We start from the raw sequence: 21,562 nt of genomic DNA, 5'->3' as shown, positions 1-21,562 counted from the left end.
CATGTATACTCGTCCCAGCGTAACCTTTCTAAATCACTCCGCCAGTAGCCAGAGAACAGAAAATAGTCCCGCAGGTAATGCGGTTTTTTAAAACTAATACTCAACCCTGGACCGTTGCCATCATAATTAATCGTATAAATAAACAACATTGAAAAAATACGAACAATTTCAGACTTTATCATTAAGCATTCCGGGTTTGGCATTTCCGCGGGCAGACGACGTGCCGGCCCGAGCCGCTTCAAAACAACGGTCTCTCGGAACCTCTTTTCGCACTTACATTGAGTGACTGAAAGAGATTCCATTAAAGGAGCTTGCATAGGTCTAAGCCCCACACTATTTTGTATGCCCAGCTCGCGTTCATTTTGTGTAATTCTGGCTTATTCTTTTAAGATTTTGGTTTAAATGCACCAGGTTGGCTTCTCCTCTGAACCGTGGTCCAAACTTTCTGCATTAGGTTTGAGCAACTGGAAGAGATTCAATAATAACAACTTATTTCAGTCAAAGGTCCACACATTTTTGTCTGCCCCGTTCACCTTCTTTTTTTGAAATTTTGTCTCATTCTTTAGAAGTTTTCGACTGTGTGAGAGAGGTCGGCTTCTCCTCTGGACCGAGCTCCAAACTTTCTGCATTAGGTTTGAGCAACTGGAAGAGATTCGATAATAACAACTTATTTCAGTCAAAGGCCCACACATTTTTGTCTGCCCCGTTCGCCCTCATTTTGAGAATCAATCTTTATTTTGGGAGAAACATCGAATAATCTGTGCCAATGTGGGGATAAAACGGCCAAGGAACTACTTTCGGAAAGGTTACGCTGGGACGAGTATAACTTATCGCTCCAGCAACAGCACGGCCCGTTCCCGTTTGGCAGATTTAGAAGAGCCTAGTGTCGAATTTGCTTGCAATTCCTGGCGTTAGTTTGGGAATTTGAAAAGAGAATTGTTCCCCATTCAAGAGCTGTAGCTCATGGGGTTGGCGGAGTTCGTCCTTAAAATGTGTTGTTAGGGAAAAACAGTGATTCGGTTAGTAGTAGTCTTGAAGCGCTCTAACCTCCTCACCTCTCCACTGTGTTGTCTGTTGTCATCACGTTTTATGTTCGCAACTGCTTTCTCACAGGATTCTTTGACACCAAAGTTCGTGTTGTTTAGCACCATCATGCCACCTCTCAGAAGATCCCCGGTGAAGGTGCCAACCACCTCATGTCGTGTTTGTTTGAGCAATAATACTGTTATGCTGGAGGTGTTCGGGACCGAGTCGCAACCAGTTTCGTACGATGAAGACATCAAAAAGTGCTTATCTATTGAGGTTCGTTATTCTTCTATTCTTTCTTGCATGACGTTCGTACAAATTTCGCTCAGGGTCTCACAGTATCTCACGTTGCTCACGCTCTGTATTCTTGTCATGCATTTTCTCCCCTCTTCTCTGTAAATGTATTTTACATTAATTTTATAATTTATTTTTATATTTATGTGATTTGCTGTAGGTAGTGACCAATCGACTGTGACCAATTATCATATGAATGCCCCTTTTCTTTATTTGTCAACTAGGGAAGATAGATCTTCACAGAGTTTCTTATTTATTCTTGTATTTTGATATTCTGTTCAGGTGAAGAAAGGAGATGGCCTACCTTCCAAAATTTGCATAAAATGTGCTGGGCTCCTAGGGGAATATCGTCCTTTTGTTGACAATACCCTTGAGGCAGAATCTGAGCGCAGCAGCAAATGCGACTCGACATCTGGCTCTAACACAAGTTGTCATTACTGCCTCACTTCTGGAAATATTCTATTTCCGGTGCCAGAGACTTCAATCGTCAAGACCAAGGAATGCTTTGCATTCGAGGTTACGGTATGTAGTTGGTTTAATTCTTTCTTAGTACATTTTTTTTCTTAAGCCGGTTTTAAACCTTCGGTTTTTGCTGCTCTTTGCTTGCAGGCTAAGAACCAAATTTGTGTTCGTTGTCAATTCCATCTTGAGGGCCTTCATGAACTGAAACAAAAGGCTTGTGCTGCTTTAAAACAGTTTAATTTGAATTCAGTGGCTGTTCAAAAGGTAAGACATTTAAATTATAAAAATTTAAACTTTTAGATAAAATCAAATACTTTTGTTTTATGTTCTTAAATTTTCTACTCGTTCTCTCCACCAGAAGTTAAGCCCTGCTAGAGTAAAAGAGCCAAGTGTTGACGATAAGGTAAGATATTTAAATTATAATCATGTAAACTTTTAGATACAATTAAATATTCTTGTTTTATATTCTAAAATTTTCTACTCCTTCTCTCCGCCAGAACTTAAGCCCTGCTAGAGTAAAAGCACCAAGCCCTGCTAGAGCAAAAGCACCGAGTGTTGAAGATAAGGTAAGGTATTTAAATTGTAATGTGTTAACTTTTAGATGTAATCTAATATTCTTGTTTTATGTTCTAATAATTTTCCATTCCTTCCCTGCACTAGAAGTTAACCCCTGCCAGAGCGAAACGGTCAAGTGTTGATGATATCGTGGTCGATTTGAAGGACAAGTAAATACTGTTTCTTTTTATTTTTGTTTTAAATTCTGACTTTGACGTTCTTATGGTGATTTCTTGTTTTGTTTGTAGATGCGACACTGAAAAACTGAAAACAGACAAGAAAATGGATTTGAAGGAGGTGTCTGTGTGTTTACTGGACATTGTCAAAATTTTGGGTGAAGAGTTGCTGAAGGGAACAATCAGTGCAACAAAAGTTTTTGAGCGGTTGCATCCCCCTCTCCGTGTTAATGGACATGCACCAGTAAAAGCCTCCTCATCTAAGACCCCCAAACAACAAACCACAAAGAAGGTCAATGAGTCAGTCATCAGGGAAAAATCTCATCTCCCTAGTAAGAGTGATAAGCAACCAACACCCAAGAGAACCCCTAAGCCTCTACCAGTAAAAAAGTCTAGAAGACTATCTAGGCTCAGTGACCCAGCAGAAAGTGATCTTTCTGATGAACCTGCACTTGAAGGTAAAAAGAGGATCAGAGAAACAAGTGAACCAGAAACTGACATCTTGCCCAGGAAGTCTAGAAGGAGAAGTGAGTCAGAGAGGTCAGAATCAGAAAAGTCTCTAGCTGATGTAGCGCACGAGAAACCAGAAAAAGACCCTCCAACTTTTGTAAGTGCTGACTCGTCGGGGAAGAAGTCAGACTCATCAGAGAAGAAGTCAGACTCATCAGAGAAGAAGTCAGATTCGTCAGAAAAGAAGTCAGACTTGTCAGAGAAGAAGTCAGACTTGCCAGAGAAGAATGCTGATTTGCCAGAGAAGAAAGCTGGCACAGAGAAAGAAGAGGACCAGCTTATGAAAGAATCCTCTAGTTTTACAGATGAATCAGTTTCGGAAAGGAAAAAAGGTTCTAAAAAACCTCGATCGAAGAAAGAAAAAATGGAATGTGACTCCTCTTCTGACAGTGTTCAAAAACCATTGCAACCTTCCATTGTGCGGCCTGCTGCTGATGGAAGTATCACTGAAAACGGGCTTGATTCTGAGTCCCCTAAAACGAATAGGAGAAGGACTAAGAAAGTGGAATTCGCCATGGACCTCGACGCTGACGAAGATGATGAGGACGTTAAAATGGGGAGTAGAAGAAAACGCAGGCATAGTGATGGTGACGATTCTTACAGCCCTAAGGTTAAAGGTAAGGGTAGAAAGAAGTTGCGGGAACCCTCCAATAGTGATGATGAAAATGATGCGGATGAGTCTTCTATTAGTAAGCAAATTGCGCTTGATCAGCCAGAGTATTTGAGAGAATTGGATGACTTGCTGAAATTCACCCCAAAGGCAACATTTAAACCCTTTATCTGCTCTGTGTGCCATGAAGGCTACATCAGTACTGTAAAAGGAAAGTTGCACAAGCTTGTTGTCCACGATCCTCATGCAAATCTTGTTCTCAAGTTGACAAGATGTGATGGTGATAAGAGTTTAATGGAGGCGTCTAATGGAGTCATTGAAGACCCTGAAAAGAAATCAAAAGTTAAAATCAAGGTCGAAATTAAATCAGAGGCCCCTGATGAAGATTATGAAAGAAGCAAACTTGCTGTTCATAGTGACACAAGAGAAGCTGAAAGCAAACCAAGAAGGAATTCTGATGAGATTGCTGATGATGCTGATGACCTATTCAGTGACAAAGGCAACTGTAGTGCACCACCTACTGGGAAGAGCAGTGATGCCTTATTTAACTCTCTCTTTAATGAGCCAAATATTGAGAAGGTTTCTGTTGCTGCTGAAAGCAAAGGGGAAAGTAGTGAAAAATCAGATAAAAATGGAAAACTGGATGAAAGCAGCAAGACTGGAAATGACAATGATTCAGATGAGTGTGATCCTTTAAGTGTGGCTGTGCCTTGTGAGGAAAATAAATCAGAAATGGAAAGTAACAAACCAGTAGGAGATGAAATTTCTGAATCTGAATCTCCGACAGATGAAGGAATCTCCAAGCCTGCCTCTGAAAAGCCTTCAGAAGAAGAAACCTCAAGCCCAGAACAAGAAGTATCTATAGACAAAGAAACCACAAATCCTGAATGTGAAGTACCTACAGATGCAGATAGCTCAAAACCGGAAAGTGAAAAATCTCTTGATGACAAAAGCTCTAAAGCAGAATTTGAAAAACGATCCGAAGAGGAAAGTTCTAAATCTGGATGCGATGAACCTACAGGAGATGGTGAATGTGTACAACTCACTGAAGGAGAGAAATCTGAAGTTGAAGTGATGAGTTCTGAGAAACAGAAAGCCAGTGATGTCGAGGCGTCTGACCTAGAGCCAGAAGGTGAAGTAACACCGGAAAAGAACTGTGACAGCGTTGATAGCCAGTCAAGTGATGAGGTTCAAAATGGAGAAGAGACACGAAAGGATTCTAAGAGCAATAAAGGGGAGATTCCAAATTCTGAATATAGTGCATCAAATTTACATGAAGCAACTGAGCAAAAAACTGGCAAAATTGTTCCGATTGAAAATGAAGAAGCTGTGAGCTCTACTATTGTAGAAGACCAGTCACCAAGTCAGCCTTCAACAGCTGAGAGTCTGGACGGCCATGGAGATAAAGGGTCAGAGGCAGACGTAGAGAACAGCCCTGTGCCTGTTGACGATGATGATGTATCAGGTAGCTCGCATGCAGAACACAGTAAAGGGACGGTTGATGATGTTGACAGTACTACAGGTAAGGTTTGATGCAATGTCTTTGGATTGAGTTGTGAAGAGAATTGTATTAATTCGGATTATTGTTTGTATTTGTGTCAGCTACAGCTACCTCTGAAGTTGTGGATGAAGATAAGGGCGAAAATGTGGAGTCATCAAGTGTGGTGTCAGACACTTCTGCAGTGGATGCTGAGGGTATAATTGTTGGAGATGATTAAGCCAATGTCTTGGTACTGAATCTGTACATTTCTTTTGTATGCAAGAAAATTTCCTCTGGTTTCCATCTTAACTGCAAATACCGTTGTGTGTTGTCTAATTGTGTGAAATTTCCATGCTACTTGGAAATTTTTATTCCAACTTTTAGGGTGCCTATATGAACTTGTGCATTTGAAAAGTATATGAAAAGATATAAAAACTAAAGCAAAGAAAAAAAGAACTGAGTTAGTGTTGTTGAAGTTGTGTTAGCAAATTTCTTGTCTCTCTAATTTTCCTTTTGTTTTTTCTTTGAAATTTTTGTGGATATAACTGTGGTTGTTTGTAAATGTGTTGTAAAGTTGTTTTTTTTCTTCTGACATTGATTTTATTTGTATAAGGGAGCTGAGACCTTTAAAAGTAGAAGTTCAGAATTTGGCTTGCTATTTTTTATTTTAGTGTGGGTACTGGTGTTTGACACAATTTTCTCATTTTTTATTTGTGAAACATTTGAACACCTGTGTAAGATATTCAAACATAACATCTCTCAACAATTTTCCATTGTTTTTTTGTACTGTAGCAGTAGCTATTGCCTGTGTGCCACATTGAACAAATACCAGAAGAGAGAAAATATTTTGTGATGTCCACTGAACTGTTTTTGTATAGTCCCGTGAGTTAATTGGGGTAGTAGCTGCAAATTGTTTGGTGCCCAGAAGGTTTAGTACAACTACTGATGGGCATTTAGGTACCAATAAATTTTATGTAGGAGTGACATACGTACAATTGTTAGAAGAGGTCTGCAAGTTATCAGTTCTTAAGTGCAACTGAGGAACTCTTTTATGCTGCTCATGCTCTTTCAGCTATTGTCCGGAAATTCGGACTGAGCCCTCAAAGAATCCCATCTGATTCTCTAAAATGCATTCCCAGGGCGTGTTGTTATCTTCTCATTTCCACTGGTGTCAGACCCTTCCTATTTTAGCAGTCATTGAGCAATGAATGGAGCTGTCATGGGTCCTATCCTTAGTTTGAACTAATTGACATGGATGTGTCATTTGCATTACTATATTTTTATCTTATTTTTCATGAACTTTCAGATCTCTGTCGTAAATTCTGGCTTTAGTTTTTGGACCAAAAGTAAGTTTTAAACCTGATTATTTAATGTCTTTTAATTGTGCTTTCCTCACTTTTGCTTAAGTTATTACAAACTTGCTGTTCATTGCAATGATAGGTAGATTGTGGTTTTTCCCCGCAATGCCTGAAAAGATTACATCTCTTCCACACAATCTCACCATCACAGTACAAAATTATTTCATTTCTATTAAAATTTTCATCACATACTACTTTGTGTGAGTGTGTTTTGTCAATTTTTTTTTATGTAACTATTCAAAGAAATCTTCATTGTTTTTGTCCCACTTTGTTAATCTGAGTCAATGTGTTGATACTTTGTCTGTTGCTGTTATTGATGTTTTGAACTGTGTTCTTCTTTGCCTTTGTCTCACCTTGATTGAGAGTTTTCAGAGGAGTTCTGCAGTATTAAAATATGTTGATTGGACTACAATCTTAGCTTTTTCATTTCTTGATGCATGTGTATCTGACAACTCCTATACGAAACTGGCAGACTAACTGTTGTGGTTTTGCCGCCCTGAGTGTATTTTTATTACACCTTTTTAGCTATGCTGCCCTGCTGTTAATTTGGGAATGAATTGAAAACACAACAACTGTCAACTCAACATGTGTATTTGCCATAAAACTTGGGAGTTTGAGAAACCGTTCCAAAACTTGTTCCAATTCTCTCTCAAACAATTCTCAACAATGCCACTTGAGGGAAAACAATAGATCAACAAGTAGTTTGAGGTGAACTCAGCCTACACAAGCTGAGCTCTGTTGACGACTAGGAAGAGACAATGGTCAATAGATACAATTTTTATTTTCAGTATTGCATACCAATTGGTGCAAGAAGTACACATACAGTTGCTACTTCACCATTGATTATGCAAATATTCACTTTATCAAATTATTATACATGCACGGACTGAAAGAGAAAAATTACAAAACCTGTATTAGTCAATTGGCTCCAATATTCTGATATATACATGTGGTGCTGATAGCAAATGGATTGAAGGTCATCGTCGGCCCAATGAAGCGCTCATTATAGATGGGTTCTGTGATCCATGCTTTATTTACATAAAATTTAAATTTGGAATGTTTTTATGAATTAGAGGTCCGTTGTTCTGTCCTGGTGTATCTACTTTAGAGAATCTTAAGATTCAATTGTAGAGATGATACTGCATTGCATGCACATGGAAAATACTAATTGCATGTATGCTAGTAAATTAAATGTAATTATTTTTTAAAAGAAAAGATTGCTATTTACCGCCAAACTTTGTCAGTTGACGCAATGCTTCTTTTTCATTCAATTGAAAAGTTAAATGTATGATCTATTACAAACAAGATGTTATGCTCACTAATGGTGAGTCAGCAGGTGCACCTCAACAGTAAATTATTTATTTCCCCTTATTGCCTCTCAACAGAACAATGAAACTTTAAAATTTCAGCTGTGTATACAGCCATTCTTTGTATTTCTGCAAACAGTACAATTCTCAAAGATTAACATTGTTACAAAAGTCTACCAAGGTCAAAACTCAAACCATGAGTAAGGGCACACAAAAACGTACTAGGTAAACTCTTCACTTATTTCATTGCTTTTGTGAGTTTACATTGTGATGAGGCACTGAAGCTTTAAGTTTTAGGTGGTCCAACAGACAGCAAAGCAAACGGGAGTCTTGTTACACTGGGATACACTATATCATACAGCTGTAAGGCAAGTTGCTATGTTTATGAGTCACTTGTGTCCGCCGTGACAAGCCTTTTAGTGAAACAGACAACACCTGGCTACCCCCGGAAAACCCCATGCAAGCTGAACAAACTGAATTGTAATAATGAAAATTGTACACAGAAAACAGATAGGGTACAATAAGAGGAGGTACATAATCGATTTTCTAGCTGTGATTGTCAAAATTTTATAGAATCTTCTTGTCTATCTCTCTCTCTCTCTTATCCATTCCAGGGAAAACTTATTCACTACTGAACATTATTTTATATTAGGAACTTGCTCGGCTGAAATTGAAAGATTATCATTTATGTCTCTTAAGTGACTAGCATATTGAATGAAATAGATAGACTTTCAATTTTAATTAAAATTATACAAGAAAACAAAATATACAGATTCTGCAAAACACACTGTCTTCATCTACATAGTATAACATTGTCTGACCAATTTTAGACTAGTTCAATATGGAAAGTAGATATTTTAAGACAGAAGAGAAAGAAAGAATACAGGAGTGGTAAAGAATGTGATACAGTTAAATTAAAAAACACGTGAAAATGCAAATACTGATAAGAGCAGATCTCAAGATATAAGCATTTTATGAAATGCACCTTGACTTTAAACCCAATTACCTTAGATCATATGACTAGTTTTGTACACTTTACCAAAGTTTAAAATACATTTTCCTACTTTTGACGAAACACTTTGTTACATGGATTTACATGTGACCCCCTTCACCAAAGTCCCACAGCACTCTAACATTACAGCGAAATGTATCTGCTCATCTTAAATCTAGACAAATGATCATGTTGAGCATCAGATTTGTACAGTTTATATTGTCAGTTCACTTTTAACTCACTCAGTCCAAAATAAGGGGAGGGGATGTAGTCAAATTAACATGTAGACATGTAGGGAATTCCAAATCTGTGTTTTCCCCACAACAAATTAAAAAGCCTTGCATAATGAAATTTAATTGTACTGCCCGGTAGTGAAATTTAAAATTTACTATAGCATCAGAACTACTAACATTGATGCCTCATATTATTTTTCAAACTTTTTATTTTGAAGAGGGAATAGATGGAGCAAAATTATCTCCAACATCATTTTTATTCTATTTTCCACCATTATTTTATTTTACAAAGTTGCATATGCATGTTTTGACCACAAGTCGGGGGAAGGCGTATTGCTGCACATAATTTTCCCATTCCATTATGCATAGCTCCAAATTTTTCAAGAGATGGCGAGTCTTTTGGTAAATATTTTCAATGACCTGTCATCGTTTCAATGGTTCAAAACCTGAGCTGAACCCAAATTCTTATTCCGACAGTCGTTGAACTTTTGAGACAAATCTATTAGAAAAACAAGGAAACAAAAAACTTGCCCGTCGTATTTTATTTCGGCGAGACTGGAAGTACTGACTGAACACAGGGACATGGATGCAAGGCGACTTGGCGCTGCTTCGCGCTTTGCTCCGACTAGACTTTGCTAGGCTTGCTGCCTGCCGCGCGGGGCGCCGCTGGAGCCGCGGGCCGTAAGGGCTGACGAGGGCATGGGAGGGGGTGGGGAGGTCGGGGTGGTCTCTCTTTCTCTCTTGCTGGGGGCGGGGGGCGCCTCGGAGGCAGTGCTGCGCTCGCCCATAGCAGCCCATGACCCCGTCGAGCTTGTCGAGCTTGTCGAGCTTGGACTGGTGATAGTGTTGGTGGGGGTGGCGGTCTGGGACTCCCGGTTCGCCTCAGTCTTATGCTCTCCAGTGCGCTGGGTGTTCCGGCCGGTGGGAACTTGTTTAACCGACCGAACCGCCGTTTTCGGTGCTCGGGCCCTCGATGCTCCAGAGTCGGGCAGTGCGGTGGGGACGACGGGCAGTGCTCCCGGGGGCGGAGGCGGGGGCGGGGCGCTGCCTGCACTGCCGGCACTGGGGGTGGTGGGGGCGGGGGTAGGTTCGGCGGGACGTCCCCCACGTCCCCCACGTCCCCGCCCCACAGGGCCCAAGGCGCCCAAGGAGGCCCCCAGGGCGGCCCCCGCGCGGGGTCCCGGGACAGCGTCAGGAACACAACCGTAATCAAGACTGCAGCATAGACGTCCGTCCTGTGGGCACACACACGCACATCAAGAAGCCAGTCAGCAAGTCGGAAAGCACCCCGAAGACCGAAGGGACCGGCCTCCCCTCCAAACTCGGCTCGACCTTCCCCCGCCTAGCATTTCGTCGCGGCTTGGCCCGTTAGATAAGGCTGCCGTCGGTTCGTTAGGGTCGGCTAGAGTGAAGAAGGATGGCAACTAGACCCCTATCACAGCCCTACACCCCACAGGGCCCACACCCTAAACTTGAACAACGAGCGCACACGCCTTGGAAACATGCATGTAACAGGGCAGGCATTGAGGAATGGAAAAATTTGTGCTAAACACTCAATAAATTTCGTGAGGCTTTTTCAAGTGCAAAATTGTGAAGTGACATCCATATATCGTGTATGCAAACAAAAACTCAAGTCCAGTCTATTCAACTAATTTGTTGTCAACATGCACTGAGTGAAACTAGGTGTAACCAAAGACAAGTGCAAAGCTCACGCAGTAATTTCTCAGACAAATGGATAAAGTGCCATCCAGATGCAATTTTTCGCAGCTGAAGTGAAATCAATACCACTGTACAAATAGTGATTTCACATCAGATGGAAAAAAGCTGACCGGTTAGCACAGATAGAAGAACGAAAATCAGAAAAAAACACACTAAAAGATATGTCAAAGACAGTTACAGAAAAATGGAAAATTGTGCTCAAACAGAAAGTCAATTTGTGAAATGTTCTGGATTCAACGATTCAACCTACCTAGTTGAATATCACAATAGGTTTCTTGTGGTTGCCATAAGTGCGACACAATAATTAGAAATGGTAAATGAAAAACCGGATAGTACAAGAGAGGCAGCCAAAAAAGATTCAACATCATTTCCTTATTTTAGTGAGGTGTCAAGTCCAGCACCCACAAGAGAAATTTTGTAAATTGAGTGAAGATTGTGATAAATTTCAACTGCCAGAAATAAAGAGCATCCCCACCACCCACGTATTACTTTCCGAAACACGATCCAAGCCTTTGTTCCCACCCATCAAGGACAGCCTAGAGAAAAGATTGCAAGCCAGAGGAAAGTTAACTTAAAATTGATTAATTTTCAAAATAGTAGTGCTAATGAAGGGTGTCCCAAGGTTCGAACTTGAGGCAAAGATCGTGCTTGCGTGCTCGATATAATTAGATTAAAACAAAGTCGTGCCGTGAGCACTGTGTGTATCCGAGATATAAATGCAGTCAATAGAAATTTATTCGTCCACTGACTTAAATAATGAAAAAGTCAATAAAAATTCAATTGAAAATTATTTTTTAAATAAAGATAAATGTTTATAAAACGAAATGCAATATAGATTTGGGATGGCTCGGACACACACAGCACATTGCAAAGAGAAAAAGTGTATTTGAGTGATTTACCGATGCACATGACAACCTGCGCTAGAGCTCACCAGTTGGGCGCAGTAGGGCACCTGGAAACCAACATTAGTCACATGCGTTAGTCAGAACAGAGCCACAATCACTAGCTATTAGTCATGGCTCAAATAGGAGGGCTACATTAACAAATTCAAACAGCAGCAATCATTCTCACTAAGTTAGACGCCAAGACAAAGAGGGCCTAGTGTAGAAAATTTTCAACAAATTCAAACAACAACACCGCACACTCTCACTAAGTTAGAAAACGAGGTGAAACATTGCGTTATGGGTTCTAAAGTTGGCAGACTTTGCGATGAGAGGGCTGTGCGGCCGCCTTGGGCTGGGCCTGGCTGGCCATTGCCGTGGACTCGCTCCACAGTGGACCAGAAGACCGGTGTAGGCGGCAAAAATTCCACACGCGTTTTTAGCTAGTCGTCAAACCGAACGTGTGACCCCATCAATGGATTGCTCTCCGAACGAGGAATCCATTGGTGGTGTCACACGTTCGGTTCGAGTCCCATTCAGCGACTCTGGAGCTCAAAACGCGTCTAGAGTTGTGGCCGCCTCCACCGGTCTTCCGGCCCACTGTGCGCTCTGTCTGAGCGACGTTAGTTGCCACCGGCGGCGCGGCGCGGGCTGTCCTGGCCGAGGCCCTGGCCACGCGCACTCACTTTGCAGTTGCACGCCGCGCACTTGTCGCTCCACGTCCGCGACTCGCCGGGCCCCGGCGCGGCCGAGTCGTACAGCTGGCCCAGCACGGCGCAGGGCCGCGTGCCTCCACCGCTCTGCGTGCCGTTCTCGGACGAGTCCAGCGAGCAGGGCGCGTCGCCGTCATAGTCCTCGCAGCGCGGGCAGCAGTCCCCCTCGGCCAGCACTGGCGCGGCGCACCCCGTCGGCAGGGGCGGGCACTCCATGGGCCAGCAGTCCACCTCGCCGTACTGCAACAACAGCAAGACGGCGAGCATGAGGCGCAGCAGGAGGCAGCACTGGGGAACCAAGTTTGGGAACCAAGTTTGGGGAACTGCACACTGGAAATTTCGGAGATGTGGACTTTGCACAGGAAGGCCGTCCCGTGGAACAGGACTGCGTCTGGGACTGCCCGCTCGTGGCCCCTTACGAGGCTAGGTAGGCCGTCCCGTGGAACAGGGCTGCGTCCGGGACTGCCTACCCGCCAGGCGGCATGGCCCCTTACGAGGCTAGGTAGGCCGTCCCGTGGAACGGGGCTGCGTCCGGGACTGCCTACCCGCCAGGCGATTGCGATTGCGATTCATGCCTGGACCACAAATGATCGTCTGGCTTTCGGGCCCGCCCGGCCATGTCGGTGATACACCAGCACGTGACGGGGCGTCCCTACTGAGAGGAGTGGTTTTATCGGTAGACCGGGTACATACGCGGCATCTCTCCTCACGGCAGGATCCACCGTTCCGGGCGGCGCACAGTGGACCAGAATCCCGGTGGAGGCGGCCAAAATTCTTGGCATGTTTTCAGCTCCAGGGTCGCTAAATGGTACTCGAAACGAACGTGTGACCCCACCTTTGGATTCCTCTCTGAACGAAGAATCCATTGGTGGGGTCACACGTTCGTTTCGAGTCCCTTTCAACTCTGGAGCTCAAAACGCGTCTAGAATTTTGGCCGCCGCCACCGGTCTTGTGGCAAATCCCCTGCGGCTCGAGGCGTGGACTCGGATTGGCTCACCAGGCACTCGCAGGTCTGGCACTGGTAGATCCAGCGCTCCCCCGACCGGAAGACGACGTGGTGCAGTTCTTGGTGGCGGCAGGACGCGCTGGGGTCGCACTGCGGGCAGCACGCTCTCGGCGGCCGCGGCCCGGACTGCCCTCCAGTGCAGTCGCACTCCGGACCCCGGCAGGACAGGACGCCCCCCGAGCAGGAGCAGCGCTCGCACGGCCGGCCCGGCGGCACCGCCTCGTCGCCGTCGCCCACCTCCATGTCGCCCGCCACGCAACCTGGACACGGACAAGGACACGCTCAATGGGACTCGAACCGAGCGTGTGACCCCACCAATGGATTGCTCTCCGAACGAGGAATCCATTGGTGGGGTCACACGTTCGGTTCAAGTCGTGTTTAGCGACTCTGGAGCTCAAAACGCGTCTAGAGTTTCGGCCACCGTCGCCGGTCTTCTGGCCCACTGTGTACTCACTCAGCTTGCAGTTCGGGTCGTCCGGGCCGCACTCGCACGAGAAGCCGCCGTCCGTGTTGACGCACCTCGCCGACGAGTGACAGGTGTGGCTGCCCTCCGCGCACTCGTCCACGTCTGGAAACGAAAGGACCCAGGTTCAAATACCAGCCTCACCAAACACCAAGAGCGCACAACGCATCCAGAGCTACGATTCACTCTTGTGAAAAGAGCTTTCCAGCGAATGAAAGCATTACTCTCAGTTCTCAAAACCGTACCGGAATTTAATTTAATACTAAACATCCAGTGGCGCACGCAGCAGCGCTACTCACCCACGCAGACGGCGCCCTGGGCGTCGGTGGCGTCGCTGGCGTCGGCGGCGAGCGCCGCGAAGTCCTTGAAGGCCGTCCGGTAGCCCGGCCGGCAGCGGCAGTAGTACCAGCCCGGCATGTTGACGCAGTGGGCCGCGCCGGCGGGGCAGCGGTGCGTGCCCGCCGCGCACTCGTCCTGGTCCAGCTCGCAGGACGCGCCCTCGTAGCCCCGCCGGCACGCGCACTGCCCCGGCGACGCGCACGTGCCCCCGTTCAGGCACGTCTGGTTGCACACGGCTGCAACACGCGGATGCAGTTGGCGAACAGTGGGCCAGAAGACCGGTGGAGGCGGCCAAAACTCCAGACGCGTTTTGAGCTCCAGAGTCGCTAAATGGGACTCGAACCGAACGTGTGACCCCACCAATGGATTGCTCTCCGAACGAGGAATCCATTGGTAGGGTCACACGTTCGGTTCGAGTCCCATTTAGCGACGCTGGAGCTCGAAACGCGGGCGTCCTTACGTTCGCAGTTGAAGCCGTCCCCCTGGTAGCCGTCCGCGCACTGGCAGTGGTAGCTGCCCGCCGTGTTCCTGCAGGTGGCCGCCTCGTGGCAGCGGTGCCTGCCCGTCGTGCACTCGTCCACCTCGGCGCAGTTGAACTTGTCGACGCGCCGGTAGCCGTCCAGGCACTGGCACACGTACGAGCCGGGCGTGTTGGCGCAGCGCGTGTTGGAGTGGCAGTGGTGGCCCTCCAGGCCGCCCTCGGACAGGCACTCGTCCACGTCTGCCGGGAAGAATACTTGCTGAGGAATCGGCTGCTTTGGCGTTAGTTCACCGGTGGAACGAAGGCGTTAAAACGACGGCCTTCATTGCATTAAAGTCTGCCACGCTCTCCGAGCTCGCCAGAAGACCGGTCGAGGCGTCCAAAACCCTAGACGCGTTTTGAGCTCCAGAGTCGCTAAATGGGACTCGAACCGAACGTGTGACCCCACCAATGGATTCCTCGTTCGGAGAGCAATCCATTGGTGGGGTCACACGCTCGGTTTGAGTCTTATCTAGCGACTCCGGAGCTAAATACCCGTCCGGGATTTTCACCGCCTCCTGGCCTACTGTGCAAGAGTGTAATGACGTTATGTTCCAAGGGCGTTACGGCCCTAAGCTCAGGGCATAATTTTGACGCCTTGATTTTCAGTGTGGTGGTTGTTCGAGGAGGTTCGACGCGGTACCTCTACAGCTGTGGCCGTCCCCGCTGAAGCCGACGTCACAGTGGCACGCGTAGGTGGTCTGCAGATTGAGGCAGGACGCGTTCTGATGGCAGGTGTGCCCCTTGGCGCAGTAGTCCACACCTGCTCAGAAAAACAGCAAATTGTCAGTACTTGGTCTAAGGTTTAAGCGTGGAACTCTCCACACTTGGTTTTACAGTGCACACCGCATAGTGGGCAAGAAAAGCGGTGGAGGCGGTCGCTAAATGGGACTCGAACCGAACGTGTGACCCCACAATGGATTGCCCTCCGAACGAGGAATCCATTGGTGGGGTCACACGTTCGGTTCGAATCCTATTCTCCGACTCTGGAGCTCAAAACGCGCCTGGAGTTTTGGCCGCCTCCACCGGTCTTCTGGCCCACTGTGACTTACCCGGGCAGAACTTGCAGCACTCGCCGGGGACGGCGAACTGCTGGCTGGCGGGGCAGGTGAGGACGGGGCACATGGTCTCGGGGTCGATCCGCTTGCAGTGCATGGAGCCGTCGCGGCACTCGCACTGCACGCACTGCTTCAGGTTGACGGACTCGCCGTGGTCGTACAGCACGCCGCGCAGGAAGCATTGCTCTGCGAGGTAAAGGTTAGGTTAGGTAAGTTTCATGGACTACAGTGGGCCAGAATACCGGCGGCGCCGGCGGCCAAAACTTTAGACGCGGTTTGAGCTCCAGAGTCGCTAAACAGGACTCGAACGGAACGTATGACCCCATCAATGGATTCCTCGTTCGAAGAGCAATCCATTGGTGGGGTCACACGTTCGGTTCGAGTCCCATTTAGCGACTCTGGAGCTCAAAAAGCGTCCGGGATTTTGGCCGCCTCCACCGGTCTTCTAGCCCACTGTGCGACGGCCGGCCGGGCCTACTCACTCAGGCAGCTGGGGCAGCACTCCCCCGGGTTGATGACGGGGTTCTTGCACGCCGCTATCGGGCACTGCAGCGGTCGGCATTGCACCTCGCCTTGCTGCAAAAGACGCGGGAAATCAGAAACACCGCCACTGGAAAAAAGAAACGTTCAAACTGGAATAAGGAAGACTCACCACACACGCGCACACTTGGCAGCCCTTCTGCCACGTGGCTCCGTCCGCGTGGACGCTGCCGTTGATCCTGCAGCTCTTCTGGCAGTCGCACTCCTCGGTCCGGGCGACGCGCACCTCGGCGGCCGCGAGCTGCAACCAGCAGTCGCATCACTCCTCGGCCAGAAGACCGGCGGAGGCGGTCGAAACCCCGGACGCGTTTTGAGCTCCAGAGTCGCTAAATGGGACTCGCACCGAACGTGTGACCCCACCAATGGATTGCTCTCCGGACGAGGAATCCATTGGTGGGGTCACACGCTCGGTTCGAGCTCCATTTAGCGACTCCGGTGCTCGAAACGCGTCTGGTACTTAGGTCACCTCGCAGGGTGTTCAGAGGGGGTGCGAGGGAGACATGGCGACGAATCGACTCCTTCGGAATCACTCAGTCCGAGAGCTTTAAAGTGGTGCCCTCCCCCGTTTAGCCGCCCCGCCAGGGCTGGCAACCACCGGAGTGGCTGGCGGGGCGGACGGGGCTGGCAGGGCCGGGCGGGGCTGGCATCGACACATAAAGAATAAGGGGCCGCGCAGTAACGGAGCGGGGCGGGCGCCAGCACAGCACCGTCTGATTCCGCAAGGATGCTTTCGTCGCTCTGTCTCTCTCGCACCCACACGGGACGCCCCATGAGTGCGAGAGAGACAGAGCGACGAAAACGACTCTCGGAATCTGGCGGCTGCACCGCACGGTAAAAGAAGAAAGTGCAGCCAGCCGAGAAAGCGGGGGTGACCGCACCGACCCGCCAGCGGGGAGGAGTTTCTTTCGCGATGGCTGCACAGTGGGCCTTAAGACCGGTGGAGGCGGCCAAAATCCCGGACGCGTTTTGAGCTCCAGAGTCGGTAAATGGGACTCGAACCGAACGTGTGACACCACCAATGGATTCCTCGTACGGAGAGCAATCCATTGGTGGGGTCGCACGTTCGGTTCGAGTCCCATTTAGCGACAGAGCTCTGGAAGTTTGGCCGCCTCCACCGGTTTTCTGGCCCACTGTGGGCTAGCTGGCATAAGCCTTGGCGGCGGTGGAAAAAGTTGCAACTGTTTCCGAACGCAATCACAAGAGAATGGAACTTTACGCGCCCATTCATAGCCAACGCCCAGGGTGGCAGTGGACATGAGTATAGACGTGTGAGTGTACTGCCGCGTTGGCAAGCATGAGCCTCTCACTGTTACTTTTTGCGATGGTGGGGTTACTGACCGCGGAAATACAGGGTTGTGCGCGATGTTATGATGTTTCGAAGTACGAGCGCTTTTCAAGCTGAAGTACTAAACCTGCAGTTTGCCCATCAGCGCCTTACGGCCGGAGGGTAGGCAATCCCGCAACACTCCGGTGTGCAACGGGACAGCTGTGCTTGTTTCGCGGTTTGCCTAAACGCGCCTTACGCACAGTGGGCCAGAAGACCGGTGGCGGCGGTCAAAAGTCTAGACGCGTTTTGAGCTCCAGAGTCGCTAAACATGACTCGAACCGAACGAGTGACCCCACCAATGGATTCTTCGTTCGGAGAGCAATCCATTGGTGGGGTCACACGTTCGGTTCGAGTCCCATTTAGCGACCTGGAGCTCAAAACGCGTCTAGAGTTTTTGGCCGCCGCCACCGGTCTTCTGGCCCACTGTGGTCAACCTGAAGGCCGTGACGTCATCGCGTCGGCACCCCGTCTGCGACCTGTCGCCGGAACCATGAGCCGGAACCGCGGCCCCTGAGTAATAACCCCAAATGGGGCGCCTTTCGTCTGGGCCGCGCTCTGTCTCTCTCGCACCCGTACGGCACGCCCCGCGAGTGCGAGAGAGACAGAGCGAGCACTGCGGGGGCGGAACCGCTCGGCCCTGGCGCAGCGCAGGCCGATAGTCCAATGCCGGTCGCGATCCCTCGTTACACTACACTGGCAGCTCGACGAGGCCCTACAGTGTAGGCCCTACGCCACGCCGCGATAACACCCAGAAAAATTATGTGGACTGGACCCACATCAAGTCGTCTCCCGAGGGAAAATGAAGATGGGCACATTTTAGTCGAATTTTTACCACATGTTTTCTGAGACCAAAGGGCCTTGTGAAGAATTTTTATTCAGTTATCTTGGGCTTTTGGAGAGTTCAGAGAGTTCTTAAGGGGCGTTAACTTTGGGTAGCCGAGGTCGAGAAATGTGACGTTTCTGAAACTGGATGCGTGGCGTGCTGTGGCCAACAGTGTGGCGAGGGGTTGAGGCATTGCTTGTGAGCCAAGGGGCATCTCAATTGAGCCAACCTCTCTCTAATTTCAGGGGCAATTTCAACCGGGGTGTCCCCAATGTCATCTAGGACACTGATGCCGAGAGTCCTTTCCGTCGCTCCGTCTCTCTCGCACCCGTGCGGTGCTCCGTATAGGTGCGAGAGAGACAGAGGGACGAGGAAGTGGACTTGGCGGTTGGCGGCGGGGCACAGTGGGCCGGTGGAGGCGGCCAAATCTCAAGACGCGTTTTGAGCTCCAGAGTCGCGAAATGAGACTGGAACTGAACGTGTGACCCCACCAATGGATTCCTCGTTCGGAGAGCAATCCATTGGTGGGGTCACACGTTCGGTTCGAGTCCCATTTAGCGACTCTGGAGCTCAAAACGCGTCTGGACTTCTGGCCGCCTCCACCGGTCTTCTGGCCCACTGTGCGGGGCCCTGTTCAGAGAGCAGTGCGACTCAGTGCCTCGGCTCGCGGCCAAGATGGATCATTCCAAGTCCGGCCGGCGTGCCGGGTCGCGCGGCCCGCCCAAGTCGTCCGTATTGACCCCAGAGTCACGCTGCGCCCCGCGGCGCTGTCTCTCTCGCACCAACAGCGAGCACCCCATGAGAGAGAGAGAGAGAGAGAGAGAGAGAGAGAGAGAGAGAGAGAGAGAGAGAGAGAGAGAGAGAGAGAGAGAGAGAGAGAGAGAGAGAGAGAGAGAGAGAGAGAGAGACGGAGCGACGAAAACGACTCTCGGAATCAGTGTGCAGCACGGCAGCTGACGAGCCCGGCCCGCTTAGTCCTTGTAGGCCTGCAGCAGGCCGATTCCGAGAGTCGCTCTGTCTCTCTCGCACTCGCAGGGCGTGCCGTAAGGGTGCGAGAGAGACGGGGCGGACTTTTGGAGGGGGGCTCGGGGCCCGGGGCTCGGGGCCCACCCTTGCCGCCAAGTCCTTCAGTTTATCGACGAAGACGCCGCCTGGCCGGGAAGGCAGCGCGGAGCATTGCGGAGCGTTGCGGAGCAGCGCGTGGCGGTGCAGATTTGCATATTGTCTGCGGCGGCAGGGCGGCAGCGCCACCGCATGGCGTGGCATCCCCCCCCCCTCAACTTTCAGCAGGTTTCGGTGCCGCCCCTGCAGGAAAAAAATGTGCCGCCCTGATGGGAGATTTGAGCACCGCCTTACAACGCACAGGGGGCCAGAAGACCGGTGGAGGCGGCCAAAACTCTAGACGCGTTTTGAGCTCCAGAGTCGCTAAGCAGGACTGGAACCGGACGTGTGACCCCACCAATGGATTCCTCGTTCGCAGAGCAATCCATAGGTGGGGTCACACGTTCTGTTCGAGTCCCATTTATAGCGACTCTGGAGCTCAAGACGCGTCTGGAGTTCTGATCGCCTCCGCCGGTCTTCTGGCCCCCTGTGCAGCGAGCTTCCAGCCAGCGACATTCCGTGACGCCGAAGTGACCACTAGTTTTCAATTCGGGCTCTTTTCCGCGATCCCGGCGGAACACTTGGGGGCTTTTTGCAGATTTTAAGCAGCTTTCGGCTGCTTTTATGCAGCTTTTATGCAGTTTTCTGCTGCTTTTTTTCCAGTTTTTCGCGCTAATGCGCGTTACTGTTCATTTCGGCGAGTGGAATCGGCCGCTGGATCGCCCCTCGCCCCGCCCCGCCCCGCCCCGCCCCGCCCCGCCCCGCCCCCCGCCCCGCCCCCCCGCCCCGCCCCGCCGCCCGCGCCCGCCCGCCCCGCCCCACGCGGCCACGGCCCACCAATCTTTTGGCTGGAATGGAAGGAAGTCGTTCTGGTCGGACTGCGCCCCTTTAAGTCTCGCGGGGACTGCCACCACACTGCCACCCTACCCCCTGCGCCCCTCCCCTCCACCCCCTCATCATCCGCCCCCTCCCCCTTCCCCTCCGACGAGGATCAAAAGGATCTCGAGCGGGGCATTCTCGACTTTTTAAAAAGGGACCGGCCCCCCAGCCACGACGGGCTCCACGAGGGTGAAGCTGGCGGTGACGTACTACTACGTAACGTACCACGTACCCAGCACAGTGGGCCAGAAGACCGGTGGAGGCGGCCAAAGTCCCGGACGCGTTTTGAGCTCCAGAGTCGCTAAATGGGACTCGAACCGAACGTGTGACCCCATCAATGGGTTCCTCGTTCGGAGAGCAATCCATTGGTGGGGTCACACGTTCGGTTCGAGTCCCATTTAGCGACTCTGGAGCTCAAAACGCGTCCGGGACTTTGGCCGCCTCCACCAGTCTTCTGGCCCACTGTGCGCCACTGCACTCACCCGCTCGCTGAGCTGCGACAGCCGCCTGGTGAGCTGCTCCACGGCGTTCTGCAGCTGGCTGAACTGGCCGCAGGTCGGGCAGCTGGTGTCCAGCTGCGGGCACTGGTGCAGGTAGCCGTGCGGCCCGGGGATGATGCGGACGTCCTGCAGTGTGCCCTGGAGCAGACGGTCGAATGAGTTGCACGCTATGATTCGGCGCCAAAACTGTAGACGCGTTTTGAGCTCCAGAGGCGCTGACCAGGACTCCGAACCGAACGTGCGACCCCACCAATGGATTCCTCGTTCGGAGAACAATCCATTGATGGGGTCACACGTTCGATTCGAGTCCCATTTAGCGACTCTGGAGCTCAAAACGCGTCTGGAGTTTTGACCGCCTCCACCGGTCTTCTGGCCCACTGTGCTAGGCCACGCGGGTTATCCGCACGTCGATCGCTGACTCGCCGAATCAATGTCGCACTATCGCGGCCAGGAGGTGCCCGACAGTCGCTCTGTCTCTCTCGCACTCAGAGGGCCGTCCCGCACGGCCGCAGGGGTGCGAGAGAGACAGAGCGGGCTCCAGGCCCAGGCTGTGGGGGTGGACCGAAGGACGAAGGGCAGTGGCATCAAAAAGGCAGGCCTTCATTTCGTCATGGGCCGCCACCATGATACAACTCATGGCCAGTAGCGGCACGGCCACACGCACACTGGAACACACACACATACTCACACA

General features: G+C 49.7%; 2 protein-coding genes across 6 annotated transcripts in view; one reads left to right on the top strand and one right to left on the bottom strand.

Moving 5' to 3' along the window:
• Positions 1-826: 826 nt before the first annotated feature.
• Positions 827-6,883, top strand: LOC117648661 (neurofilament heavy polypeptide-like). Of its 5 annotated transcripts, none has more exons than XM_034391314.1 (9): positions 827-1,019; positions 1,114-1,302; positions 1,603-1,842; positions 1,930-2,046; positions 2,144-2,185; positions 2,280-2,348; positions 2,446-2,507; positions 2,586-5,155; positions 5,236-6,883. In XM_034391314.1, exons 2-9 carry the CDS (start codon positions 1,153-1,155, stop codon positions 5,349-5,351), a joined length of 3,366 nt encoding a protein of 1,121 aa, XP_034247205.1. In that variant the 5' UTR covers positions 827-1,019; positions 1,114-1,152; the 3' UTR covers positions 5,352-6,883. The 5 variants fall into 5 exon arrangements, with proteins under 5 accessions (XP_034247205.1, XP_034247202.1, XP_034247203.1 ...); XM_034391311.1 differs by having other exon boundaries at positions 2,443-2,507; XM_034391312.1 differs by having other exon boundaries at positions 2,141-2,185.
• Positions 6,884-7,044: 161 nt separating this feature from the next.
• The window catches only part of LOC117648664 (protein kinase C-binding protein NELL1-like), a 39,027-nt gene continuing 24,509 nt past the window's right edge, over positions 7,045-21,562 (bottom strand). Inside the window, exons 5-16 of the mRNA XM_034391316.1 lie at positions 20,854-21,009; positions 16,354-16,482; positions 16,184-16,277; positions 15,696-15,887; positions 15,287-15,406; positions 14,584-14,844; positions 14,084-14,359; positions 13,776-13,889; positions 13,313-13,581; positions 12,289-12,555; positions 11,621-11,673; positions 7,045-10,237 (exon numbers count right to left, since the gene is read on the bottom strand). Of these exons, the coding sequence (XP_034247207.1) occupies positions 9,628-10,237; positions 11,621-11,673; positions 12,289-12,555; positions 13,313-13,581; positions 13,776-13,889; positions 14,084-14,359; positions 14,584-14,844; positions 15,287-15,406; positions 15,696-15,887; positions 16,184-16,277; positions 16,354-16,482; positions 20,854-21,009 (2,541 nt within the window). The 3' untranslated portion in view covers positions 7,045-9,627. The remainder of the gene's footprint in view (positions 10,238-11,620; positions 11,674-12,288; positions 12,556-13,312; positions 13,582-13,775; positions 13,890-14,083; positions 14,360-14,583; positions 14,845-15,286; positions 15,407-15,695; positions 15,888-16,183; positions 16,278-16,353; positions 16,483-20,853; positions 21,010-21,562) is intronic.

Source organism: Thrips palmi, unplaced genomic scaffold (assembly GCF_012932325.1).
Source record: "Thrips palmi isolate BJ-2018 unplaced genomic scaffold, TpBJ-2018v1 HiC_scaffold_3, whole genome shotgun sequence".
In the NCBI taxonomy this organism is placed as follows: domain Eukaryota; kingdom Metazoa; phylum Arthropoda; class Insecta; order Thysanoptera; family Thripidae; genus Thrips; species Thrips palmi.
This window is presented reverse-complemented; position numbering and strand designations above follow the sequence as displayed.

Coding starts and splice junctions, on each gene's coding strand:
- LOC117648661 (XM_034391310.1), top strand. CDS start 1,153: ATGCCACCTCTCAGAAGATCCCCGGTGAAGGTGCCAACCACCTCATGT. Junction 2,349..2,442: donor CACCGAGTGTTGAAGATAAG/GTAAGGTATTTA, acceptor TCCCTGCACTAG/AAGTTAACCCCTGCCAGAGC. Junction 2,508..2,585: donor GTGGTCGATTTGAAGGACAA/GTAAATACTGTT, acceptor TTTTGTTTGTAG/ATGCGACACTGAAAAACTGA.